Here is an 18,135-nt window from a genome sequence, read left to right on the forward strand (position 1 = left end):
TGCTGGCTTTGATGCAGTTGGTTTAGTGCTCACCTAGGGTGCAGGAGGCAGGAGCCTCTTAACTGGTTTCTGAATTTCTCATGAAGGGAATTGGTATGTGTATTGTTGTTGAGTTGGTGTTTCTTTGGGAGGAAGGAAAACCTGGGGCTTCCTGTTCTGCCATCTTGCTGATGCCACTCCCATCAAGTTCAAGTACCTTCTTAAGTGAAACTGGCTTTTGTTTTGTGATTGGTCATGAAAAATAAAATAACTTGGTGACATCTTACATGGGACTGGCTTTATTCTTTCCTTTGATTTCTTTTTTTTTTTTTTAAAGATTGATTTAAGAGAGAGAGAGAGCATGCACATGTGGGTTGGGGGAGAGGCAGAGGGGGAGAATCCCAAGCAGACTCTCCATTGACCAGAGAGTCCAATGTGGGGCTCAGTCTCAGGACCCATGAGATCATGACCTGAGATGAAATCAAGAGTCTGATGCTCAACCAACTGAACCACCCAGGTTGTCCCTCTTTTGATTTCTTGATCACAAAGAATCAATGAAGCAGTTTGATGCAAGTGACTTGATATGTTAAGGTGCCTGTAGACTTTCCTTCCTTTTCTTTTGAACTGTTAGTACAGGGGCACCTGGATGGCTCAGTTGGTTAAGTGTCAGACTCTTGATTTTGGCTCAGGTTGTGATCTCTCAGGATTGTGAGATTGAGTCCTGTGTGGCACTTCGAGCTGGGTGTGGAGGCTGCTGAGGATTCTCTCTCTCTTCCCTCTGCCCCTTCCCCCTCTAAGAAAAAAAGAAAAGAACTTTTAGTGTAAATGTTAATACTGCAAAAAAGGGTAATGAAGTGTTAGTATTATTATTAATATGGTTTTGACCTTGCAGAATTCTAGAAAGTGTCTTGGGCATCAGGGGTATGTGAACCACACTACTAGAACTGCTACTTTAAGGGTGCCTGGATGGCTCAGTTGGTTAAGTTACCTGCTTTCTGCTCAGGTCATGATCCCAGGGTCCTGGGATCAAGCCCTGTATCAGGCTCCCTGCTCAGTGGGGAGCCCGCTTCTCCTTCACCCTCTCCTGCTACCCCTGGTGTGTTCTCTGACTTTCTTTGTCAAATAAATAAATAAATAAATAAAATCTTAAAAAGAACTGCTACTTTATGAAATTATAATGGTTCCTTTCTATTCCTATTTTTAAGTCTTTTTAAAAAAATAGTGAATGGTTGTTGAATTTTGTCAAATGTCTTTTATGTATCTGTTGAACTCGTGTGATTTTTAAAAGCCAGTTTAATGTGAATTAACTTGAATGAACTTCGTGTGTTTGGGATAAACCCACATAAGTCTTGATGTATTTCAATAATATTTTTCCATTTATATATTTAATACTGCACATGTTTAAATACAAGCCACTGTTATTATTAACAGTTAATATTCATTTAGAATCATTCATATACTTGCCACATTTTCCTCATTTCTTGCTTTAACGCTAAAGTTCTCTCTGGAATAATTTTTACTCTGCCTAAAAAATGTCCTTAAGTGTTTATTTTAGTGTATAAATCAGTTATTTGTTTAAACTTCAGTGCTTATTTTGTCTTTTTTTGGAACTTGGAACTTTGTTTTTTGGGTATAGAATTTTAGATGGGCAGATAGTATGTTTTAGCGCTTTGGATGTATCTTTCATCTATATCTTGCATTCTGTGGTGTTTGAGAAGTCCTGAAGAACTCTCTCTTTTTTTTTTTTTCCCTCAGGTGCTTTACTGATTTGTCTTTGGGTTTCTCTAGCTTTATTATGATGTTCCAGTTGTGGACTTCACTTCAGTTGTAGAAAACTGAATTCTTGGCTATTATTTCTTCAAAAGTTGTTTTTGTCCTGTTCTCTCTTTCTGGAATTCCAATTAAGCATATCTCTTTTCACTGTGTTGTGTATATCTATTTCTTTACAATGTTTAAATTAATCTAATGAAAAGATATCTAAAATACACGTTTTTTTTTTCAATTTTCAGATTTTTTGTTTTTAAACTTTATAATTAGAAAAAAAGTCTCATGAGAATATAGGATACTAATGAAATCATCAGTCAGCTTTGGTAGTTCTCAACTGCTGGCCAATCTTGTTTCACCTATAACCCCACCCATTTTCCCATTCTCATTTTATCTGTGAATTTTTTAGTACTATCTTTTAAAGATACATTTTTTAAAAGATTTTATATATTTATTTGACAGACAGAGATCACAAGTAGGTAGAGAGGCAGGCAGAGAGAGAGGGGAAGCACACTCCCTGCTGAGGAGAGAGCCTGATGCAGGACTCTATCCCAGGACCCTGAGATCATGACCTGAGCCGAAGGCAGAGACTCAACCCACTGAGCCACCCAGGCGTTCCTAAAGATACATTTTTATAAAATTTATAAAATCATTTTTTTGATGATTTATTTGAGAGAGCATGAGAGAGAGCGAGCTGGGGGGAGGGGCAGAGGGGGAGAGAGAGAAACTCAAGGCCACTTCTTTTTTTTTTTGGTAAAGATTATTTATTTATTTATTTGATGGAGAGAAATCACAAGCAGGCAGAGAGGCAGGTGTGGGGGGGTGGGTAGCAGGCTCCCTGCTGAGCAGAGAACCCCATGCGAGGCTCGATCCCAGGACTCTGGGATCATGACCTGAGCTGAAGGCAGAGGCTTTAACTCACTGAGCCACCCAGGCGCCCCTCAAGGCTACTTCTTGATGAGCGCAGAGTCCATGCGGGGCTTGATCTCATGGCCTTGAGATCAGACCTGAGCCAAAACCAAGAGTCAGATGCTTTAACTGAATGTGCCACCCAGGCACCCCCAAAGTTTATAAGATCTTTATAAAATATTCCAGTTGATTCAGAAATACTAAATTTTTTTTTTTTAGATTTTTTTTTAATTTATTTATTTGACAGAGATCACAAGTAGGCAGAGAGGCAGGCAGAGAGAGAGAGAGAGGAAGCAGGCTCCCTGCCGAGCAGAGAGCCCGACGCGGGGCTCGATCCCAGGACCCTGGGATCATGACCTGAGCCGAAGGCAGAGGCTTTAACCCGCTGAGCCACCCAGGCGCCCCACTAAATTTTTTTAAAAAAGATTTTATTTACTTGAGAGAGAGAGAGAGCATGAGAGGGGAGAGGGTCAGAGGGAGAAGCAGACTCCCCGCTAAGCAGGGAGCTTGATGCAGTACTTGATCCCAGGACTCCAGGATCATGACCCGAGCAGAAGGCAGTCGCTTAACCAACTGAGCCATCCAGGCACCCTGATTCAGAAATACTAATTTAAAAAAAAATACTTGTTTAAAACAGGACCCAAACACTGGTATTGATGTATCTCTGAGGGCTTTTTTACCCTGAGGATTCCCCAGCATCTTTAATTTGTCCTTGCAGTGTATTTTTTTTTAAGATTTTATTTATTTGATATATATAGAGAGAGTACAGGCAGGGGGAGCAGCAGGCAGTGTGAGAGGGAGAAGCAGACTTGGCAGGGAGTCTGATGTGGGGCTTGATCCCGGGATCCCAAGATCCCCATGACCTGAGCCAAAGGAAGGCGCTTAGCCAACCTAGCCACCCAGGCACCTCTTGCAGTGTTTTTGTTGAAGAGACTGGGTCATTGTACAGAGTTTCCCACAGTTCAAATTTAGGTTCATGGCTTTTTTTTTTTTCCTTAAAGACAACTTCATAGGTGGGTGGTATATTCTTTCATCATGATTAAATGTTTCAATGTCTCTTCTTGTGATGTAAACAGCTATTGATAGGTGCTTAGATCCTTTAATTTATTAGGGATCTTTGAATGATGATGTTCTTCTGTCATTCTTTCTTTATTATCTGAAATACTTGAGTACAGAGTCATTTCTTTTCAGTTACTGGTTCGTATGTGAAAGGCAGAATAAGTGCTTGATTTTTATTCATTTCCAGTTTTCAAAAATAATGATTGATTTACTAGCATCTTCGAGTTCTGACCAATTAGGGTTTTTATGTTTGTTTTATTCTCATTATAAACTAATAGATTTAAACAAACCTGATAGGTTTCCAAGTATTTTTAGTTGATATAATTTGCTCTCTAAGTGTCATCTATATTAGGATTGGAAATGAATGCAGATTATTTCTGTTTTATTCTAGTTTGCATTTGTGCCGGATCCTCAGTGAAAATAAAAGCCATGATAGTTCAACTTACAGAGGTAAGACTTTTAAAAGTATCATAGCTATTATTTTTGGCTTGGTGAAAATTAATAGATGTTCTGTTTTCTGTTAAATTGTTATGAATGAAAAACAAAAGATAGGAAATAGTTCACATTATATAAAGCCTTTATGAGAGTATAATTAGGATTAAAACTATAGTTATAGTAAGACTATTTCTGTATATAGATGTTTGATCTGCATAATAGTTATGTATCGCTTGGCTTTTATCCTTGTGACATGGTATATTTGGCCAAATATCAGCAGTTGCTAGCTGTATTAAAAATTACACAGGCTAGCTCTCAGTCATAAACAGAAGAGAAGAGCTAGCATGGGAAAACGATTCTGATCTTGTTTGCATTAGGAAATTTCCAGAAACTGAGGTGGTGTTTTTACTAAAGCTGCTTATGTTTAGGTAGTATCTGGGGATCTTATTAAAGGCAGTTGTCATGGAAAACATTAAAAGCAAAGGAGTTGTTTACTGCATATCACAACTATGATTTATTAAGTAAGATGTAATTAAACAGGATGTAAATTTTAATTTTAAAGGCTTTTACTGTTTAGCATTTATTAATTTAAAATTAGGCATTTGTATTTAGAAGAGGAGGGGCAAAAACAATTATGTCTAGTAAGTTTAAAGCATTTTCATATGCAGCTTTCACTGAGGGTAGAACCAATAACAGTTTTTTTCAGTCTGGAAAAAATAATTTATAACCAGTAGTCTATTTTAAATAAAATTCATTATAGTTATTTAAATTATGCCTTTGTGAATAGAAGATTAAAAACTTTTTAAAAAAAGATTTTATTTATTTATTTGACAGAGAGAGATCACAGGTAGGCAGAGAGGCAGGCAGTGGGGGGAAAGCAGGCTCCCTGCTGAGCAGAGTGTCTGATGTGGGGCTCCATCCTAGGACCCTGAGATCATGACCTGAGTCAAAGGCAGAGGCCCAACCCACCGAGCCATCCAGGTGCCCCTAAAAACGTTTTTCTATAGATAAATTTACTTTTGTTTTATCAAAAATTAAATATTATCTTAATATGAGAGTGTATACTTTAAAGAACGTTTGAATTTTTGAGTGGAAAGCACTTTTTAACAAATGAGCCCTTTTGTTTTTTTGTCATTTGGGTAAGACCTGTGTTAACATTACTAGCTTGCACCCCCAATTATTTTCCAGTTTAGCCTGCTTATAAAGTTGCATGATCTTTCATAAAGATTTCTGAGGTTGCTATAATGCCTTTTTAAAAAAAAAAAAGATTTTATTTATTTGTTTGACAGAGAGAGACACAGCAAGAGAGGGAGCACAAGCAGGGGGAGTGGGAGAGGGAGAAGCAGGCTTCCCGCTGAGTGGGGAGCCTGATGTGGGGCTCGATCCCAGGACCCTGGGATCATGACCTGAGCTCAAGGTAGGCGCTTAAGGACTGAGCCACCTAGGTGCCCTGTAATGCCTTTTCTTTGAATAAGTCAGTTGACTGCCAGAATTGTAAGAAAGTAAAGAAAGACTCCTTCCTAAAAGCACTTGGATACTTAACTTTTTTCCTTTTCTATGTTTAAAACAAGTTTATAACTTCTCAGTTAATTTTGATCTTGTCTGTGATTGAAATCTTATCTGGGTAAAATAAGAGAAAGAATTTGCAAAAAACTGAAATAATGTAACACAGGATGTTTACTCTTCAGTTTTAAAAGGGACTGTATGGATCTTTAATAACTACCAGATTATTGTTAATTTGCATGGTTGTTCTGATTCATGTATGAAACCAAAAATAGTTATGAGTGTGGCCTCATTGATTGATTTGCTGATGCTGTCTTTTACCTGCCCTTGCCTACTTCCACAATACATACATTCTTTGGCTGATAGCTGCCAGCAGTCAAGCTTTGGTCTAAGGGCTTCATTTGGTAGTCCATGCAGAAAACTAGGAATGTCATTTCTTCAGAATTTTCCTTCGTTCTGTCTCAGGGGGATTGAGTTTGGGCAGTGTTCCCTGAGCCCTTTCCTTTCTGCCCCTGCCTTCTCAGTATCCTTTGCTCACACTACTTCTTTTTTATAAATCCCTTCCCCCCAGTAAAATGATATTGTAATGATGGCTGGTAAACATGAGTAGTCCTGACATAACCAAGAACTAGTGTCTTCTGTATTGAAATCCCATAAAGAATCTCTAAGAATCTCTAGAAGTCCCTTTTACTTGTGGCTGTCCTTAAAACTACTTTTTCTGAGGGGTGCCTGGCTGGCTTAGTTGGAAGAGCATGCAGCTCTTGATCTGCAGGTCCTAAGTTTGAGCCCCACTCTTGGTGTGGAGAATACTAAAAATAAACAAAGGAAAAACCCTACTTTTTCTGAAATGTTAGCATTAAGATAAAATCTTTTATTTATTTCTGTCTATAATTATAAGGCTTATTAAATTTTCCTCCACTTTGTAAATGTAATGTTTTTCAACTTTAGTATAGATTTTACAGGATTTTTGGGGGTTAGCCTTGGTAGTCTTAAAATACCACTTCTTGTTTCAGTGGCTAAAATACAATAGATGTTCCGACAGCTTAAATGGGCATTTAAAAACATATGAATTGGGGACTGCCTTTCCTGTTTTGTGGATGACATTATGATTGTTTTTATGTCACTTAGTGTCAGCAAAATGACCTGGGCTATTTGTTCTCTATTTTAATTTCCTTTTCTGATTAAGATTAGAATTTCCTCAGCTCCTATGAGCCCATATTCTTCTTGGAATTTAGTTTATGTTGTTTAGCTGTTTTGTCCTTCCAAGAGTGATTGTTTTTTTTCCTTAAACTTCGTTTTAATTTTATTTATTTATTTTAGAGGTAGCACACACTCCGGGGAGGGGGGTAGAGAGAGGGAAAGAAGCAGATTCCCCACTGAGTGTGGAGCCTGATGCGGGCCTCAATTCCATGGACCTGAGATCATGACCTGAGCCAAAATTGAGTCAGATGCTTAACCCACTGAGCCACCCAGGTGCCCTCTGGCTGTATTTCTTTAGCAGATAATTTAGTGGACAAATTTATTTCATTGTAAAATAATTGTAAATTAATAACATTGTAAATGAGGTTGTTTTAAGGGTTGATAAAAGTTTTGATTTCTACCCTGTTCCTTTTTTATGACAAGTAATCAAACTAAGGGAGAAGATTTGTATTTTTAAATTTTTTTAATTTGTATTTTTTTTTTAAGATTTTATTTATTTATTTGACAGATAGAGATCACAAGTAGGCAGAGAGGCAGGCAGAGAGAGAGGAAGGGAAGCAGGCTCCCTGCTGAGCAGAGAGCCCCATGCGGGGCTCGATCCCAGAACCCTGAGATCATGACCTGAGCCGAAGGCAGAGGCTTTAACCCCCTGAGCCACCCAGGTGCCCCTTAATTTGTATTTTTTAAAAAAGATTTTATTTATTCATTTGATAGAAAGGGAGACCGAGAGGGGACACAAGCAGGGGGAGTGGGAGTGGGAAAGGGAGGAGCCGGCCTCCTGAGGAGGAGGAGCCCGATGTGGGGCTCCATTCCAGGACCCTGGGACCATGACCTGAGCTGAAGGCAGACGCTCAACGACTGAGCCACCCAGGTGCCCCTGGGAGAAGATTTTTAAATACTTGATTTCTTTAAAAAAATATTTTATTTATTTATTTGACAGACAGAGATCACAAGTAGTCAGAGAGGCAGGCAGAGAGAGAGGGGGAAGCAGGCTCCCCGCTGAGCAGAGAGCCTGATGTGGGGCTAGATCCCAGGATCCTGAGATCATGACCTGAGCTGAAGGCAGAGGCTTAACCTACTGAGCCACCCAGGCGCCCCAAATATTTGACGTTTTACTTGCTATTTTGCCCTGAAAGAGTATTGATTCCCTTCAGAAGGATAAATTGACTTTATTTTATAGCTGTTTTTAGAGCTACTTGTTTTTCTACCTTTTTTTTTTAAATAAATATAGGCGACACATAATAAATTAGTTTCAGGTGTATAACATAGTAATTCAGCAACTCTATACCTATACATTATGCTATGCTCACCACAAGCATAGCTACCATCTGTCACCATACAATTGTTCTACTTTTAATGAGAGAAAGGAGGTAAAGTTTTCAATGTATAGAACTTAAGAAAAATATGGCCGGAAGGAGGCATTCACATGACCATTAGCCACCCCCCCCATTCCTTCTCCAGGGAAGGAAGCTATGGTAATTGTGAATGAGACTATTTGTGGTTGACAGTTCTCACAGAACTGCCATTTTCTTTTGTATGTATGTATGTAATTATTTTAGTTTGAATTGTTGTGGAGCTAGAGGAGAAAAGATCTACATTTGGGGAAAAATTTCTCTGAGAGTAGGATATGGATAAAACTTGATTTTATGTTGATTGGTATTCTTTACCCGTTGTCAATGTAGCACTGAGATTAAATTGACTATAATCTGAATATATTGAGGAAAACTTTGTGAAATTTGCTGGTGAGAGAAATGGTTACACTAGTTTATATCCACCTGCTGGAATTCCATGCAGTCACTGAAAATAATTTTGGAGACTTTGGTAGCATGATAAAATACTTCAAAAAGTGTTTATGGGGGAATCAGAGTACCAAGTGATGTGCACTGTGATTGCAAATATGTAAAATATGTAAATACATTGAAAAAGATTGGAAGGAAATGTTTAAGCAATAGTTATAGTAGTAGAGTCAAGGTTAACTATTTTCTACTTTTAGTGTTGTGTTTTTGTGAAAGTAAAAGGGAAAAAATCTGCTAGAGAAAAGCACTAAAAGTATATTTTCTTATTATTTTTGATATAATTTTGAGAAGTAGGAAATATAGAGGTCTTCCCTCAGAAGGACCCACCTTTTATGTTTAAGAGATTGTATTCTTATACTCTTTCTTTTATGTTCAACAGATTTCCAGCAGGCTCTTTATGAGTTATCTTACCATGTCATTAAAGGAAATCTAAAGCATGAACAGGCATCTAATGTTCTTAATGACATTAGCGTAAGTATATACACACACAAAGACACACACATGTTTTTAAAATTTAATGATTATTACATATTTCTTTTTGCCTTTGATACAAAGATCCCTAAAGTATATAATTTGCATTTCATTTTGTTCAAAATTATAGTAGTAAATGTTGTAAGGCAATATTGGTAAGCTGTTGTTGCTAGGAAGAAATAAAGATATTCTAATCTTTTTGTCTGGTTGTGAGTAAAGCAGAAAATGTTAGGTAACTGAGAGGGCAAAAAAAAAACCCCAACCCTGCCTTGTAACAAAATCACGATATACTTAATTAAAAATGCTACTATAAAAATAATTCGACTAGAATATTTTTCTCCCAGTGTAGCATATCAAAACATTTTTTGTTTGCAGTTATGTCTAGAAATGAAATAAATTTTAAAATTTGAGAATTAAATTATTTAAAATTGAGGTTGCGTAGTTCTAACTAATGCTCACTAGATGGCAATTTTCATGTGTTTCCTGTTAGAAAATATTAATAACTAGAGTTTTTCCTAAGCTTTACATGATTTTTCTGTCTCACTCTTTTATTTATTAGAGAATTTAAGTTAGATTCAGACCAGATACTTTTCATGGGTGTTTGGTATTTGAATTGTAAGATGAGCTCTCAAATTGTAAGGGTGTTGATTGTAAACCAGTAGTTGAGTTTCTTAACTTATTTAAGTGGTATATTATTCTATTATTATTAGGCTGGATTTTAACCTTATATAAATTAAATATCTACACAGTTGAGAGCAGCTTTCATGAGTATTATCGAGGTGCAGGTCCTGGAGCTTGACACCAGTATGAATTTCCCTTGTGCTGCTTTAAGCTTCTCTAGTTTTTTTTTTTTGTTGTTGTTAGGATAGGTACTCTCCTTCATACGCTTTCTGTGCTTTTCTGAGGATAGTCACAAGGAACTTCTATGTTTAGCTGTTGTGATTTTTTTCCCCCCTACATACTGAAATGTAGTTGAGCAGTTGAGGTTCAATATGAGTTTCTCTTTTATCCTTAAACTGTCTCTGTCTGACCACAGCAGTATTAATGTATTAATTCATGTTGGAGTAGTCTGTTTTTTTAACAACTAATATTCCATATTGAAAATTCTTGTCTTGCTCTTTTCTTCGAGTAGCCTGAGTACTTGGATTCAAGTAGACATGGCAGAAATTCATAGCCCTTAAGAAACTTTTGAGACTAAAGTGGTGTGCAATTAAGGTTCATTCATTCTGTAAATTGGCTATTGGTATAGTCTGTTTAGGATTCAGTTCTAATGCTTTCCCCATTTTTTGAAAATGAACAGTCCAAATGGACTTAATACATATTTTGTTTTTACTTAGCTTCCCCTTTCCTTTGAGTCTTTATATACACCTTTGCAGCTGGATTGTCTTTCTCATGGCTTTCTCATAGTCCCATAGTCCCCTGCCTTAGCCATGGAAGCGTATCTTGCATGTCTCCTACAGCTGCCAGTTTTGTTGTTAGGATTATATTTCTTTCCTTTACTCTCTGAAAATAGGCTAGTTTAAGGGTTGCTATAGTGCCAGCAAACTAATTGCAGTGGTTGAACTTTGATCCTTACTAATGGAAAATGTTTCTAAAATTGGGCATGGGAGTAGGAAGTCAGGAGACAAATCTAGAATAAATGCTGAAGTTTTCATCCAGAAATGAGGGGAGAATTTTAGCTTAGTTTCTCCAAAGGCTACAAATATCAGTGCATAAAGAAAATAAAGATGGATTTTTGGTAATTGTTTTCATCTTCAGAGTATCTTGAGTTATGGAATGACAGCTTGTAATTGTTTTTGTATTTTTTAGATTTCTGTTCTGATACCACTAGGACTTTTGCGTAAATCAGTGTTGATTCAGGCATGAGCACATTTAAAGTTGTAGATAAAAAATGTACCATTTTAACAGTAGGTTTAAGGTACCCAAATTCCAGTGGTTTCTAACATGAAACTTCATTGGAAAAGTGTCATTCATTAATGCTCTTTAATATTTTCTCAGGTGCATGTTAGGTTTTTTAATCAAGTTTTTTATCAGCTTTTTTCATGGTAGACATTTAAACATTTTTTTTTCCAATTATTGTCTCTTTCTGTTTTCTCTGTATTATGAAACTTGAATTTTATTATTTAGAGGTGTTGGGGTTTTGTTAGGTTTTAAGTTTTACTGAAGAGTATTATTCTGAAACCACACTTGCTAGTGTGCTATTCTTGTATTTACTATGAATAATTATATTTTTATAATTAGGAATTTCGTGAGGATATGCCCTCCATTCTTGCTGATGTATTCTGCATATTAGGTAGGTATCAAACCTTTATTTCACCTGTAAAAGTGCTGTTTGGTAGATTAATGTACTGTGTTTAGGTAAAATGTTTTCTTTCAAATTTGTAGAAACTAGATTATATAGTTTTTTTAATTTATAGAGAATATAGTGTTATAAGTCAAATGTGAGTATGATCACTGTTTATAAACTAGCTTTGGACATAATTTATAATTGAAATAGTTTGAGTTTTGCAGAATGTATGTTTATATAAAATTGAGCTAAATTAAGTCATTTCAAATAAAAAAAAGCTAAGTTTTTTGAAGTTCAGTTAGTCTGAATTACTCAGATTTTAGTAACCACTTATTTAATCTTACTCAGTGGAGGTTATCAATGAATGTCAGAATCTCAAACTTAGGACACTCAAGAGGTATTTACTTTGCTATTATACTCTTTTGATTCTTCTTAATTTTAGAAAGAGCAAGAAGAGCCAAAGTAATCAAAAGTACTTTTGTTTTGAGGATGAGAAACCAGCTTTGGAAATAGCAACTTCTCTATTTGTCCAGAATAAATAAGAATTTATGCAAGATAAAAAAGGATATTTCTTTGACTTAGAACAAAAGGTAGTGTCCCTCCATGGGAAGCATGGATTTAAAAAATAATGTATATTATAAATTTATTTCTCTTAATTTTAGATTTGAATTAAAATAACTTCGAGCACAGTTTTCCCCATCAGTGTTATGCTTTCTAAAACTTTGATCTAAGAGAAACCTTTACCAGACATTATAATATTCACTTTAAAATTAAATAAGACATCCTCTGAGAGTTTGTCAAGCTGGAGTGAATTAATTTAGCTCATTAATCTTAATTCCTAGAATAGATAGGTTACTTAAATGTCTTACTGAGAATCTGGGAATTTGATCTCATCAATTCTGAATACCTGGTGCTTGATCCTTCAGGATGTTTAAGATTTCATAACAGTAGTAATGTCAGAACAGGTCAAAATGTATGTGGACTGTGAATGGTAAATGAAAAGAGCAGACCACTGATGGGGTGACCGTATGTCCCACTTTTGTTTTGTTTTCCCTGGCATAATTAATAGCATCTTATTTCAATTTTATAAAACTGTCCAGGTTTGGATATAAAGTATAAGTTCATACTGTCTTTTGAATTGATTTATGCCAGCAACAACAACAAAACCTTATAAGTTTAATTTCTTAAAGCAGGTGCTAAAGGTATTACATTATGTTACATATAAATATAACTTGAAACAAATTTTAAAACAAAAATTAAAAAAATTGTTTTTACTATAAATTTATAGGACTGAAAGAGTGATTTGTAGGTAACATTTTGTGGAAGCTTTTGTTCCTTGATAGTGTCAGGAGTATATTTTATGTCTTTGGATAATTATCAGCTATCAGTTTACTTGTAAGTTTGAGTAACTTCTTTATTGATTTATTCTATTAGGATATATTTTCCCTTTGTAGTTACTTAGTAATATGAATCATTGTTACAAGTCATTGCTTTTTATTATTAATGTAAATTTATGAGGATGTTTGGTTGCTCTTGGGAATTTTCTTTTAGCTGGTCAGTTTTTTTTTTAAGATTTTTAAAAATTTATTTATTTGACAGAGGGAGAGAGAGATCACAAGTAGGCAGAGAGGTAGGCAGAGAGAGAGGGGGAAGCAGCCTCTCCGCTGAGCAGATTTTAGGACCCTGGGATCATGACCTGAGCCGAAGGCAGAGGCTTAACCCACTGAACCACCCAGGTTCCCTAGCCAGTCAGTTTTTGTAAGCGAGATTAGAATGGCAAACTTGGAACGAGAAATTTCCCGCACCTGTCCCCTCACTCACCCACCTTCACCGATAGCAGAAAAAAAAAAATGGTCGAAGGATGACTCCAGACCAAACTAGGGGAATAGGAGTAAGAATGGGAGCTAACTCTATAATGATACTGGTGATAATAATGTAGATGCGATTTTGGGGGCACCTTCTATGTTCTAAGCATTGTATTATGCATTTAATTTCATTTTAATCTTTACAGCAACTTATGTAAAGTAGGTGTACAGATCAGAAAATTGAAGCTCAGAGAAGGGATTTTTCAAGGCCACATAGCCAGTAAAGCAGGGTGTGAACCTGGGTCTTTCTGGTTCCAGAGCCCATAATTTTTTTTTACTATATCATGTTGTCTTTCTGGTACTTTAAGAGTTATAAGAAAGATCACTGGTGTACTTTCCTGGTTAAGGTTACAGAGTTCTTTAAAAGACTATGTAAGGGGGCACTTGGGTGGCTCAGTGGGTTAAAGCCTCTGCCTTCGGCTCTGTACTTAGAGTTGGAAATGGTTGAGGGCTTTTTAGTAAAATCATAGGGGAAATTAAAGAGAATTTACTAGTTACTGATTCAGGTTGATAACTAAGGGATAATGAATGAATTTATTAGAATAACTTCGTTAGGACAAAAAGAAGAAAGAAACAGGGAAGACATAATTGTGATAATGGAGTCTTGTATTGATTGTTGAGATAGCTCAGCAAAGTAGTTTACTGAGGTCCTATTAATAAACATTTCTTAACATGGTCAGAACCCAGAGAGTGGTATCTTGATCAGGTCAAACGGCTAAGAGAAGAGCAGACTTGGCTTGAAGAGGATGAACCTGCTATCCAGGTGCTCTGATCATAGAGGGACTTTGGGGGTAGACATTAGGGACTTTTGGGCCTTGGTAGATAGATGTTGGTTAAAAGAATGGGCCCAGGTTAGTCCTTAGCCCTCAAGGTTGGTATCCTTGAAGTTCTAGCCTGAGGAGGAACCAGAAGACGGGATAACAGGGAGACAACTAGGAGTCCCTGGAAGGGATTGATGAGATACACGTGAATTAAAAGTCTAATTGAAAAAATGAGATTGTATTGCAGATTATGTTGTGTAAATTATACCCTGAAATTCTCTTAGTATGCTTGAGCTGACCATGTGCTTAGCTGCAGTGGCCAGGATATTGGGAAATGGCACTGGCCAAGATGGGAAAGGGGAGAAGAACCAGGAAAACGTGGATATGTTTGATGATAAATTCCTCTCTCTTTTGATTCTCAGTGATGGCAATAGAAAGTAAACTGAAGCAGATCAGTGGTAGGATGTCTGGGGAGAACTATGGAACCCTTAGAAGACAATTTTTATTATATCACTAAGATTGGTGTCTCTTGTAAATTAAAAGTTGACCTTAATATAGTAGTATGTAACCATTAAAGCAGTAATCCTGAGATCAGTTTTGTAATCCTGTCAATCCTGGTTGACTTTTTTGATGCTTGGCATTAAGAACTAATTGTTTTATTTCCTCAATACTTTATAAAAGTTTTTGACAAATTTTCTGAATAAGCTACCAAAACTTGGAGGTTTCAGTTTCTTAATAGTTCAGTAGGAAGAAAATAAAAACCATGAATAAATTTTTGTTCGCTATTCAAATTGTAATTCAAAATAGGGTGTAAAAAATATTCTTTTAATACTGTCCTTTCGTAGAGTTGATGGCCAGGTAGTTTGGTTAGAACGTGGTACCAAGGTGACCAAGGTCAAAGGTTTAATCTTCACAAGTAATAGGATCTTTTAGTGTTAGAAGAGATCTTTGTTGTCACCTGGTTCAATTCTGCACCTAAAGAAGGAATCTCTTCTTTAGCATCTCTGACGTGTTGTCATTTACACTTTGCTTGAATATTTCCATTTTTGAAAACATTATTTTTTTGAAGTTTTGTTGCTTCCAATGCGATAGATAGCCTGTAACTCCTGTGTAATCAACTTACCATTTTATGGATATGCCATTGGTCACAGGGTCAGTCTGCAGTATCAGGAGAAATTAATTCTGAGCATTCATATACATATGAAGGACAGTTCCTGCTTACTATAGTTTCAAATTTTTTTCCAATTTCAGAATGAGGCATTTTAGTTTTAAAGAAAATAAGTATCTTATAGTGCTGGAGACAGTCTGGAAAAATCAATCAAACTTTCATCTTTTTTTCTTCCATCATTATAGATATTGAGACAAATTGTTTAGAAGAAAAAAGCAAGAGAGACTATTTTACACAATTGGTATTAGCATGTTTGGTAAGTTGTAAAATATACTTTCCCTTTCTAGATTTTTACATTGAATAGTTGTAATCACAGTTAATCATTTTAATGGAGGAAGATACTGACATTCAGTTGGCTATTCATTATAAGGTGAGATTTGGATTTTGAAATGGAATGCTTTATAAAATTAGACATGCTAATTATTTGTGAAATATGCATGCATCATATCACTTAAACTCTCTGTATATATCAGACTTTTGATGATACTCCTGATCTAGTAAGTTCCTAAATAAGGAAAAGGTAAGAATCTATCAAGTGAGTAGAAATGATCTGGACAGCTTTTAAACTGAATGGTTTTTCATAAACTCTTTATTAGGGAAGGAGAAAAAGAATGGAGGTAGCTTAGAAATAATAAATTCTAGAACTTGTCATAATCATTGTCTAGTAAACCATTTTATGTTCATAAATTTAGAACCAAGGAGAAGTGCTGTTACTTAGAAATGGAAAATGTCCTTGTCTTTGTTGTGCTAGAATTTGACTTAAACAGTAGAAACTAATGAAGGCTTAAGTGCTGTATTAATCTTAAAGAAAGGGCGCCTGGGTGGCTCAGTGGCTTAAGCCTCTGCCTTCGGCTCAGGTCGTGATCTCAGGGTCCTGGGATCGAGTCCCGCAGTGGGCTCTCTGCTCAGCAGGGAGCCTGCTTCCTCCTCTCTCTCTGCCTGCCTCTCTGCCTACTTGTGATCTCTGTCTGTCAAATAAATAAATAAATAATCTTAAAAAAAATCTTAAAGAAAAATTCAGTTGACAGACACAGTTTTAATCAATTTCATCTGTAGTTCTTGTTATTTATAGGCTGTGTACAGCACGCATATAATTTTTTAGTGAGTTTTATTTGAAGAGCTATATGTCACAGTTTTCAGTATTTGGAGAGTCATCATTTTTGTTAAATTGAAGTTCCAGGCTTTTTTTTTTAAGTAAATCAAAAGTTGATATATATTTAATGTGATTTTTAATATTTTTATTTGGGAAAAATTATTTTGAATGCATTTAAATGGTGGATGTATTACAATGCTAAGGAATAAATGGCCTTTAATATTTTTTAATACAGTATTTAGTTTCAGACACAGTTCTAAAGGAACGCCTGGATCCAGAAACATTGGAATCATTAGGGCTTATCAAACAATCACAGCAGTTCAATCAAAAGTCAGTTAAAATCAAGACAAAACTCTTGTAAGTACATTTATCTTTATGTTGCAGATCAAGTATCTGAGTATGTTTCCTTAGTTCTCATTTTGATGTTTCTAACAGCAGTTTGAAAAATTTTTTTTGTTGTTGTTAGCATGCCTTATGTTTTTTCCTTTTAAAAGAAGCCTAGGATTATTGAGTCAGCAGTGAACTCTATCTGTGTGAAACTTTTCTCTGTATTAGAAGTTAAAATAATATTCAGTGCTTTTATTATTACCAGTAAAATAATTTACAAGTATGGCTATGCTCTAGGTATTTTCTTAGCAGTGGAAATAGTGGCATGTTATTGTTCCTTGAGATTAGTGGTATTCTTTCTTTGTGTTACTAGTTTTCTCTGTGTAATTAACATTGGGGTCTCTTATGAATCACTGTTATTTTCTATTTTAAAAAATATACAAAGAAATAAAACTTTAACAACTGTTCTTATACTTGTTCTAAGAGAAGAAAAATCAGTGAGAAGAATACATTACTTGTATGCAAGCTTGTTAATTGAATTAATTTTATCCCTTTTATGATGTTTAATTTCAGTTATAAGCAGCAAAAATTCAATTTGTTAAGAGAAGAGAATGAAGGTTATGCCAAGCTGATTGCTGAATTGGGGCAAGATTTATCTGGAAATATTACTAGTGATTTAATCTTAGAAAATATAAAATCTTTAATAGGTAAGACATATATCTAATAATAGTATGTGTTACTAAGTTTTTTTAAACTGTTGGAGAATATTTGTAAAGACAGAATGAATGCATTCCCCCTTATAGGTTTCTTTTTTTCAGTTAAGAAATGAGAGAAGTGTCTAGCTTGTACTTTTAAGATTTTACCAGTACTAATAAAATTTGGGATATTTATGAGAAATCCTTTTGTCAGTGCTACCTGTGTGTTTGTATTTATTTCCTTTTTAATTATTATTCTTATTTTTTATTTTACTATTTGTTTCAGGAGTACAGTTCTGTGATTCATCAGTCTTAGGCAATACACAGTGCTCACCACAATGCATACCCTCCCCAATGTCCATCACCCAGCCACCTCATCCCACCTAACCACTGCACTCCAGCAACCCTTAGTTTGTTTCCAGAGATTAAGAATTTTATGGTTTGTCTGCCTCTCTGGTTTCATCTTGTTTCATTTTTTCCTCTCTACCCCTATAATCCTCTGCCTTGTTTCTCAAATTCCACATATGAGTGAGATCATATGATAATTGTCTTTCTCTGATTGACTTCTCTTAGTATAATAACATCTTTAGGTCCATCCACGTTGCAAATGGCAAGATTTCATTTTTTGATGGCTACATAATATTCCATTTTGTGTGTGTGTGTGTGTGTGTGTGTGTGTGTGTATACATATATATATGTATATATATGTACACATCACATCTTCTTTATCCATTCATCTGTTGATGGACATCTGGACTTTTTCCATGGTTAGGATATTGTGGACGTTGCTGCTGCAAACATTGGGGAACAGGTGCCCCTTCAG

At 35.7% G+C, this 18,135-nt stretch overlaps 1 protein-coding gene across 14 annotated transcripts in view; it reads left to right on the plus strand.

The window, feature by feature from the left end:
• The window catches only part of THOC2 (THO complex subunit 2), a 113,614-nt gene that overhangs the window by 13,304 nt on the left and 82,175 nt on the right, over positions 1-18,135 (plus strand). For all 14 annotated transcript variants that reach the window (XR_007124677.1, XM_047715065.1, XM_047715069.1 and 11 more), the window contains exons 2-7: positions 4,103-4,161; positions 9,025-9,116; positions 11,358-11,409; positions 15,383-15,453; positions 16,526-16,647; positions 17,191-17,324. Coding sequence is in view for 13 of the 14 variants with exons in the window: in XM_047715065.1 (XP_047571021.1) it covers positions 4,103-4,161; positions 9,025-9,116; positions 11,358-11,409; positions 15,383-15,453; positions 16,526-16,647; positions 17,191-17,324 (530 nt within the window). In the remaining variant the exon portion in view is untranslated. The remainder of the gene's footprint in view (positions 1-4,102; positions 4,162-9,024; positions 9,117-11,357; positions 11,410-15,382; positions 15,454-16,525; positions 16,648-17,190; positions 17,325-18,135) is intronic.

Source organism: Lutra lutra, chromosome X, assembly GCF_902655055.1.
Source record: "Lutra lutra chromosome X, mLutLut1.2, whole genome shotgun sequence".
Classification (NCBI taxonomy): Eukaryota; Metazoa; Chordata; class Mammalia; order Carnivora; family Mustelidae; genus Lutra; species Lutra lutra.